Here is a 9,805-nt window from a genome sequence, read left to right on the forward strand (position 1 = left end):
ACTGGGCACTCCAAAGTGCACATTCTTTGCCTGGCTCGTTATCAACAATAGGATTTGGACGGCTGACAAACTGCACCGCCGCGGATGGCTGAAGTGCAACCTATGTCCGCTCTACCAACAAGTTCAGGAAACGGCGACCCACCTTCTCTTCCAGTGCCGATACACTATTCGGGTTTGGGACATGATCAAAACTTTGTTGGATCCCCATGATGTACGACCCAACGATTGGAGGGTTCTACATTCTGTTAAGGAATGATGGAGTCGGAATGCCACTAAGAGGGCTCCGTCGCGAAGGTCGCTCGTCTCCCTCATGATGCTCATCTCTTGAAAAATAGGGAAGGAGCGTAATGCCAGAGTTTTTCATAACACGGTCGTTCCGGTGGGAATGGTGGTCGCCAAGATCAAGGAGGAGTGCTCACTTTGGAGCTTAGCTGGTGCGAAACATTTGTGTAATATCATGCTGCGAGAGTGATGTATCTTATTTGGCCTAGGGCCTCAACTCTTAACCTTCTTCCTTAATCAATGCAAATGGCAAATCTTTTGCCTCATTTCAGAAAAAATTCACATAAGAAAACCGTACACATGCAGCTAAGAGCATCTCCAGCCGCGTCCCGAGAACGCCCTCCCAAGCGCCTTTTTAATCACGGATGCTAAAAAATCGCCTAGTCGTGCACCCAGGATGTCGCTTTGCGTCGGATTTGGTCAAAACTAGCTCCGGCGACCCCGGGCCAAACCCACACCCCCGGGGGGCGCTTGGGGGCGTCCGACGCTATTTTTACATGCACAAACCCCACCGGTCAGCCCCTCTCTTCTCTCTTTCCTCCTTTTTTCTGCTAGGCCCACCATGTTCATGCAAAAAAGGAAACTTTCCTCTCTCTATATCTCTCTCCACATCTGGTCAGCTAGGGTGGGGGATGAGTGGAAAAATTGTCCCCCGAGGCCAAAAATTTCACCGGCAGCCCCCCAAGCGGCGAAAAAATGCCTCCTAGAGGGTGAAACGACTGGAGATGCTCTAACAAGAAGAGGACAATGGAAATGAACTTGCAACAAGGTGAGGAGTTTTACTGTAGAGGATTGGCTGTCTCGAGGTTGGATAGTTGATGCTACCATACAGTCGTTGGGGTAGTACTAGTAGAACATTGAAGTGTATCATATTGTATCGAAGAGAGGAGACTTGCTTCCAAAGAAGACCTAGCCTCAAAGACCCTTTCGCCGAAGACTCAAGTCATTCAAATCACCATTCTTGCAAGATCACATACAATGTACTCCCTCTCTTCCATGCATTAAATCAGTGACAAGTAAAATGAAATCGAGGAAGTCGTTTCCGGCCATCAATATACATCTATAACCAGGACGTAGAGTTATTACCCATCCAAAGACGTGGACCTAGGCGAAGACGCGGACCTAGGCCAATTGTACTTGACGCTATCCCTTTAGGCACCGCCGCCCTCATGTCCTGCTCTTCACGAGTCACGACCCGTCACATAAGATCAGCATCAAAGCAATTATCAACACTCAACATGGTCACAATAGCTAGTCGCAAAGATGAGGATACTGATACTTTATTGATTATTTTTACTGTTTATAAACCAAAAACACTGATACTCTCAAGTTTAGTGTCAAAAAATGTTTTATACTCCCTTCGTCACAGTTTATTAGGCATGCACGTGTACCTAGGTCATCAATTTGACTTATATAAAATATATTATTTAACATAAAAATTATATCATTAGAAAATAGAACATCTAAAGTTTCTAATGATATGTTTTTTTGTAATATATACCTCTCATTAAATTGGTCAAATTGATGACCTAGATACACGTGCCGGACTTATAAACTAAAACGGAGGGAGTATTACGGGACGAAAACTCTCAATGTTTAGTGTCAAAAAATGTTTTATATTATGGGACGAAACGAGTACTTTCTTGTTTAACTTCCCCACCAAGGTTTGTCATAAGAATTGGTAATACTCCCTCCCTTTCTAAATATCTGTCTTTCTAGAAACATTTTGCTTTGTATGTAGTTCATAGTTGAACTTCTAAAAAGATAAATATTTAGGAACAGAGGTAGTATAATAAAGGAGTTTAGGCACAACAGGAACTGGTACTCCCTCCATCCAAAATTAACCATTGCCAAAATGAGTGTATCTACGTGTGTAGATACACTTTCCAGATGGAGGTTGTAGTTATGTTATACTTCCTCTATAAACTAATGTAAGAGCGTTTAGATCACTAAAGTAGTGACTGAAACATTCTTATATTAATTTATGGAGGGAGTACAATGGAAATGAAACACTTTCCAGTTTTGGGAATGATTATTCATGCAAAATTCCCGTTACTAGGTTACAAACGTCGGCACCACCACATCGTACACACACTTGTTTGGACAAGAAGTCGGAATAGCCTTACCCTAACCTTGACGGGGAGGAAAACTGCAACTAGCTTATTTATGCCACTAATAGCTTACCACAATGGTCTCAAACTGTCCGTTAATCAACCCGAATCAAAAGTTCACACAACAAAACAACAAAACAAAACAAAGAACAAACATAAACACAATACATTTCACTACGTCCCTTCTACAGATAAGAAGAACCACGGATTCTAGGCATGATCAAACTCCCCAAGCCCGCTTCTTCAAAATGCATCTTTGCCTGAAAGCTACACAGGATAAGAACTTGGGAACCATGAACTGGGAAAATATCATGATTTTCTAAGCGAACTGGCCCAAATTACTGGTACCTGAAAGTTGCTTGCTCATTCCGAAAGAGGCTTCCGAACCACAAAGAAGTACATCGGGGTGAAGATTTCCTTCCTGTAGATGTGTACATGTTACAACTCATATATTAAACTGGAGGCTTCCAAGTATTAAACTGGAGGGAATAAAACAACAGCACAGAGGGTGGTGAGGAGCTCCTGAAGTTGCATTATGACTGAAACTCTCTGCAATTATACTTTATGTTTCGGGAATGTGGTTCGGAGATGATAAAACTTACTTGCCACCTTCGACAAGACCTTCTGCGGCCTTCTCTAAGAAACTAGAGACCCTCTGGCTGCCTTCAGGAGCTAGACCAACGTATTCCAATGCCTTGACCTGAACAATATCACAAGAGAAGCTCAATCTTGTGTTTACGACTTATCTCCAACCAAGCATGAAGGCATGATGGAATCAACTCTGGCTGTCATGGCACACTACATTGGCAATATACAAGATGATCGGTAAAGCATTTAACTGTCCTACGGAATACTTACTACCAATATCCTTTTTTGGATTAGGAACTGAATTTGATTAAGTTCCCTAGTCAAGCAACTCAGTACATTACATGGACAGCAAATCACTTGAATTATATCTACAGTTCAAGATTTTACATAAATAATATTGCCGTTTAAATATTGCGTAACATATCAACTTTACCGGCTATCAAAATCTTGATGTGTCAGATGCAAACAGCATAGCATCATCAAAATTTGGAATTCTTGAGATGTGGAGTACCAATACAAATGGCAAAGGCCAAACAGCTGACTACATATTTGTGTCCATGATATACAAATGGCAAAGGCCAAACAGCAAAGGCCAAAATTTGGAGTTAAGAATCTAACTTTGCTGTCACTGCAAGAGATGAAACTGAAGGATTTCCAATTTCTACGCAATTTAATACAAATTTACTGGGATGTACCTCTCACGATAAAAGAAAATAAAACCACGTGATAGAATCCTAGTCACAGGGGGGTTTCTAGAACTGGTTAAAAAGTTGTCAACCTATAGTCCATATAGTGCAGGAAAGTAGCACTGAGAGCAGATTTTGTGCAACTAGTTGTTCATATCTTGTCCTTTTTCTCTGGGTCACAAATGGTCATACTTTCGAATGAAATTTTGTAAATGCACATGATATAGCATTATTTACATCCATGATTCATTTCATAACGTTTGGAAACCCAGAAAATAGAAAGAAAAAAAAGAAGTATATGGGGTGCATGGGCAACTAGTTGCACAAAATCTCCTCTCCGGAGAGAGAGAGAGAAATTAACAATTTGACTTGATTATGCGAAATGAAATGATAACAAAAATAACAGAATTCACTGCCTCACCATATTGCGAGTAATTATTCGTCCCATGGTAGTCAACCGGAAACTACTCAATGAAAACCGACTTGGGTCCAAGGGCAAGTACCAAGGCAATGGAGAATCTTCAGCAAGATCCTTATCCCAAATAACCTTCATCAATACAACAATATCATATTCATTACTAATTGGATGAAACACTATGATATTGAGAAGAAAATAAATACTTGCAGTATTTCTTGTTGCAGGAGTAGATTTCCACCCAGGTAAATCCTAGAAGGACATGATTAAACGAAAAGAGAGAAGGTGTTTTGTATTTACCTCAAACCCAGCATCTTTAACAGCTTGAAGACATTGCCGAGTACTTCTGATATCTGGCAGGCCGTTACCAAGCTCAATTTCATCCTTAATCCTCTTGTGGGTTGCATTGTTTGGATCATAGTGATCGGTAATGCACCACTCATATACAGCAAAACACTGCCCGGGTTTTAATACACGGTAGATCTCCTTATAGCAGCCAACCTGTGGAACAGAAAGGTCAATTCACATTTATCAGACAGGACATGTTGCCTCCATGGCATAAACAGTATTGAAAGTGTGATAGAGTGACAGAGGTCATACCGGATCAGGCGCGTGGCATGTTGCCTCAATGGCATAAACAGCATCAAAAGTGTTATCAGAGAATGGCATCTTCATGAAGTCTGCCTGTATTTCAGAACATGTGGGAAATATAAGTAATGTTATTTAAAAAAAAATCCATATCCAGGAACTACATACAAGCATCGATCTTATAACATTTTTACACAGCTAATATTTGTCTTCATCATTTAAAGATTGCTTTATTAAGGAGGAGGTTGATCACATGTTTATTATAGCTAATATTTTCAATCATCAAATTGAAGATTACTTTATTAAGGAGGTTGATCACAGATTTATATGGCAGCACAACTGTTCTAAAAGTCTGACGCCTACCCCACCTAGGTGGCTGCCTAGCGCTTTTTTGAAACTGTGAACAAAGCAAGCGCAAAGATTTTTTGCCTACAAAAAGAGAGTGCGAGGGAGGACAGCAACAGAGATTAAAAAAAAGCTAAACACAAAACAAAGTGATCTAGTGGGTAAGCCAACAATACCTTGACAAAATCACAAGTTCCACTAAGTCCTACAGACCGATTAAGCTCCTGAAATACAAAGATCACTATTAACAAAAGAGTTACGTGATAAGGATACTTAATGATGCACATTTAACTGAAATTGTTAATCATAGTCAACAGCAGAATCAACCAAAAAAATAATGAGCATTGAACAACCTTTCCCCTAGTTATCTGGTAGTCGTTGTTGTTCAATCCAGTAACTGAGGTGGAGCTGCAGATAACAGTTGCCAGATCAGTTATTTCTGGCTGCAAGTATAATGTACTGAACTACTGAAGTACTGATAATGAAATATAACAAAGCCACTAGTCCTTATCTAACTTACAGATGCAGTTATACATTTTTCATAGGTTACAAACAGAAGAGAGAAGTATTAGTATTACTTACTACCTCTGTTCAAAAATAGGCGACTTCCTGGAAAGCGTGAGGTCAAACTTTTCTAACTTTAACTACAGTATTGATGTATAAGTAGATTACCGAGGTTGGTGAAATGAAAATAATATCCTTAGATTTTGCATCAAGACATTTCATAATTATGCATGTTTTTATATATTACATTTTCATATTAAAAAAAACAATTAAAGTTACATCCTGGAGATTGTTCCCATATCTAAAACATCACCTATTTTGGAATGGAGAGATCAGTTATATCTTTGAGTGGTTGATAACCGTGATTTAACAACAAATAGATCAAGGCTGATACTGAAAATATTTTGGTGCTATGTACACGATCATCTCAGTTTTCAACTTTTCCAAAGAGAAAGACCGTGATAAATAAATAGAAAGGTAAATAATAGCTCGATCGCCTCCTCAAAATCATGCCACCACAAGTTTATAGTTTTAAGTAATAAAAACATGAATCACTTCAGATGCATTAATCATGCATATGAGAATGTCGGAACCCAAACACATAACAATTTACACATATGAACGGAGGTGAAAGTGTGAAACGGGAATTAAACCTAAATCTCGCAATTTCTCTTAACGGCCCGCCTATTCCACAGCCGACATCCAAAACCTACAGCAAACAAGTTCAGCAAACATCAGGATATTGTATGTTCCATTGGCATGTTACAGCTGCAGCAAGAGCAGCTTAAAAAGGAAAATCATTCTACCACAGGTTATTCGATCTTCATAAGAAAACTGACCTTCATCCCTGGTTTCAACTCAAGCTGTAGGGCCAGAAAGTGCTCGTGCCGTTTGATACTTTCCCTTAAAGATTCTCCACTCCACCTAAAATGCCAAGACACATGGGGAATTGCAGTCAGCAATGTTCTACTACATCTTTTCATATAACTTTAAAAGAACAAAATAATATATTTTTCACGAAGAATGAACGGCCAATTATGTATTCTTACAATAAGAGCCCTCACCTGTGAGCAAAGTGGAAGGATTCACCCCAGCCATACTCGTAGAAGCTAGTAGCAAGATCATAGTATTTATTAACCTGGTAAACATCGTAGTATTAGGTAGGCCCTGACATTTAAATCCTAGCTGGACACTATTATGGGCCATGGGATGATGCAGCACAGAAAATATATGTGAGCATTCTCAGTGCATAACATTATTCATTTCAATTTATAACAAAAACAAAAAGAGTGATTCTATTTGATAGTATATGCTTAGGATATTTAAGAAACAAATGATATGTAGCAACGAAGGTTGGACGCATACCATCAAAAAAGGATTGCAAACAGCAGAACCTAGAGGTTGCATGTGTATTTGTTACTTCAACCATCAACCCAAATTCCTGACTACGTAAGAGATGTTTTTGAGATCCTAAATCATCTTTGAAAGAACACTGGCCCTCAAATGATAATTGATTATCTGAGTTGCAAGCCAACAGTTTGATTTATGTATGGTGAAGCCAATTACACTATAACAATCCATTCATGACAAGATAATCATCACAGACTAAAAATAACTTGAGTAGCGAAGCATCAAATTTACAAAGCTATTCCTCCAAAAAATATAAAAATAATAAATGGAATGTTTGTATGTGATAATTATTATTACCATATCGGTGTAGTTGGATTTCCTCGATTCCTCCTTCCCTCCATAATATCCATGATATTTCTCATACCTTGTGAAAAAAAAATTGTCCCAAAATTAAGAGTGGGACAAGGCAAAAATAAAGGCGCGTGATAAACAAATTTTTTGCTCAAGAAGTGAATGAACATAAACAGTACAGGGAATGAAGACTCCGGCTAACAAGATTACACTCTGCAGATCCTACAGTGTGTGCAGAGGCAAAACACATACCTTATGATAGCCCTTAAAAGAGTGTGCACATGTGAAAGGACGAGTTTAACATTCAGGCCTTAAAAAACATGACATGGTTCAGGCCTTAAAAAACATGACATGGTTCAGGCCTTGAAATAAAAATAAAAATAAAAAACATGGCATGGTTCCTGAGTACTATTGCGAGTACAGTAGTGGTAGGTACAGCTGGATGACTTGTGGTGCCAGCACACTGACGGGACAGATAGTTACATCTTCAGACGTGCATTTAATCAATTAAAGACTTAAATGTTGGAATTTGAGCGAGGAAATTCCAAGCCCATCAAGAAGCGCAGACAATTGTTATCCAACCCATCCATGTATGGGCGCAGATTGCGAAATGTAAACTAACGAGAGACGCCAACTGGAAAATGACGTGTCAGGGAGAAGAAAAATCAGAACACGGCTCTGTTCTCAGAACAGAGAAGCTCCTGGTGTGGTAATCCTACAAACCAGCCAAACTTGAAGCAAAATGTGCGCAGTTCATATGATTTGGGGTGCACAAATGATGGTTTGGAGACTTGAAACGACGGCCAGAGAGAGTGTGTCACAGCCCAGGCAGCAGCAGCACTGAACCTGAAGTAGTGGTGGCTGCTGGCCTGTGATGTGTGAGCTGGGTGTTGTAATTAGGGGTAAAGGCGTGGAGCAGTTGGATCTGATGGAGTACTAGGAAAGATCCAGTCAGTATTCTGGAAGAGGTACTAGGAGTGTATCCCCAATCCCCGAACCCAACCGAAATTCCCTCTCCGATCTGGTGACCGACTGTATCCAAGCCCGTAGCACACAGGGAGCATGAGGAAGATGGGAATCGCATCGGGTCAGCTCTCGTGCCTTGTTTATCCGTTCCAAAAGGAAGAGACATCATCGAGCGCCGCGGAATATTACAATAAAAAACAGTGCTTGAATGGATCACGCCAACGGCAAGGGGGGGATGGAGAGGGAGAGGGAGAGGGACGTACTCGTCGACCGCCGATTTGACTTGTTCCTTGTCGATCTTCCCGCCAAGGCCCGACGCGAGATCCAGGGCTCCCGACTTGGACATGGCGGCGGCGGCGACCGGCGGCGCTGGATCAACCAAAACAAAAGGAACGAAATTTGCAAGGTTCTGTCAGACCGGCGGCGCTGGATCGAAATCGAACGGGGAGGCGGGGGGTATCGCCGACCTTGGTGGAGAGGGAATGGAAAACGGGCGACTGTGTTCGGGGGCGGAGATCTCGAGGTATCGGCAGGAGGAGGAGGACGGAGCTCTGCCGGAGGGACTGAGCTAGCGATTTGGCTGGCAGCGGACGGATTACAAGTAGGCGGGCGAGAAACAGGACAAAGCAGAGCCAGCCGAGCCACGCCGAGGCTCCGTTTGGGCTCCGAATTTATTACTCTCTGATGCACATGCGCCAAACATTTCAAATCAACCGGTTAGGCCTCTTTGATTTGTGTAAATTAATATAAAGATGTTTAGATTATTATATTAGTTATCTAAACATTTTTATACTCCCTCCGTCCCAAAATAAGTGTCTCAACTTTGTATTAGTTTATGAAGGAAGTAGGATTTTAAAAACGCAAAAAAAAAAAAAAAAGTAAAGAGTTGGACGAAAATGCCTTTTAAAGCTGGAGCCCGTTTTTTGGAAAACCCAAAATTCATAATTTTACATTTCAAACAATATGAGAAAAAATAGAGATATACGTGGAGGCATAACACATATGTGTGTAAATTTTTAAGACAAAATACATTGAAACGAGGACTGTGCAAAAAACATAAAATTGTGGCTTTTTAACACATGATACTATTCATCCCAAAAGTATATGAATTTGTTCTTTTTCACGGATCGCATCTCAAGGTATATCATTTTGAATTTTTGCACACATATACATTTCATCCTTGTGTGCTTGCATATTTTTTCAGATATTTCTAAAATTAGGAAGTTTGAATTTCGAATTTTTTAAAAATAAAAAGCTTCATGGAGGCCGAGCTCCAAAATGCCCTACTCAGGGTTGGAGTGATATGTCCATTTGAACTCTATAGGATTAGCAAAAGGTGTTTGATGTCACAGAAAAAAAAAATTGTAAAAAGAGGTTCGAATGGATGTTAGATTTCCTATGAAATATAGTATAAAAGATTCCATAGAAACATTTCCTATGTGATCCAATCCTATGAATCAAAGGACAAATGTAGGAAAAAAATCCTAAGATTTCAATCCTCCAAAAATCCTATAGAATTTCTTTGAATCAAAGGAGCCCTGGATCCATCGGATCACCCCATATCTCATCGTCCACATCATAGATTCAGAGTGTTGTGAAAAGAATCATTAAAAGAGCAT

The 9,805-nt window shown here is 40.1% G+C and overlaps 1 protein-coding gene across 2 annotated transcripts; it reads right to left on the bottom strand.

The window, feature by feature from the left end:
• Nucleotides 1-2,302: 2,302 nt before the first annotated feature.
• Nucleotides 2,303-8,838, bottom strand: LOC123449848 (cycloartenol-C-24-methyltransferase 1). 2 transcript variants are annotated; one of them, XM_045127198.1, is made up of 14 exons: nucleotides 8,654-8,838; nucleotides 8,450-8,555; nucleotides 7,227-7,293; nucleotides 6,584-6,657; nucleotides 6,359-6,443; nucleotides 6,173-6,228; nucleotides 5,369-5,423; nucleotides 5,192-5,239; nucleotides 4,683-4,766; nucleotides 4,383-4,583; nucleotides 4,089-4,214; nucleotides 2,996-3,093; nucleotides 2,742-2,814; nucleotides 2,303-2,653 (listed from the first exon to the last, which is right to left on the bottom strand). In XM_045127198.1, exons 2-13 carry the CDS (start codon nucleotides 8,530-8,532, stop codon nucleotides 2,757-2,759), a joined length of 1,035 nt encoding a protein of 344 aa, XP_044983133.1. In that variant the 5' UTR covers nucleotides 8,533-8,555; nucleotides 8,654-8,838; the 3' UTR covers nucleotides 2,303-2,653; nucleotides 2,742-2,756. The 2 variants fall into 2 exon arrangements, with proteins under 2 accessions (XP_044983133.1, XP_044983132.1); XM_045127197.1 differs by having other exon boundaries at nucleotides 2,303-2,660; nucleotides 8,654-8,738.
• Between the last annotated feature and the right edge of the window lie 967 nt (nucleotides 8,839-9,805).

This window comes from Hordeum vulgare, chromosome 4H, assembly GCF_904849725.1.
Source record: "Hordeum vulgare subsp. vulgare chromosome 4H, MorexV3_pseudomolecules_assembly, whole genome shotgun sequence".
NCBI lineage: Eukaryota > Viridiplantae > Streptophyta > Magnoliopsida > Poales > Poaceae > Hordeum > Hordeum vulgare.

Bases quoted from the DNA above. Each gene is read 5' to 3' on its own strand.
- LOC123449848 (XM_045127198.1), bottom strand. From the start codon at position 8,532: ATGTCCAAGTCGGGAGCCCTGGATCTCGCGTCGGGCCTTGGCGGGAAG. The intron at 5,240-5,368 runs GTTGTTCAATGC...TTTGTATTTCAG, and splicing joins ACCAGATAACTAGGGGAAAG to GAGCTTAATCGGTCTGTAGG. The intron at 2,815-2,995 runs GTAAGTTTTATC...ACACATCTACAG, and splicing joins GGTCTTGTCGAAGGTGGCAA to GAAGGAAATCTTCACCCCGA.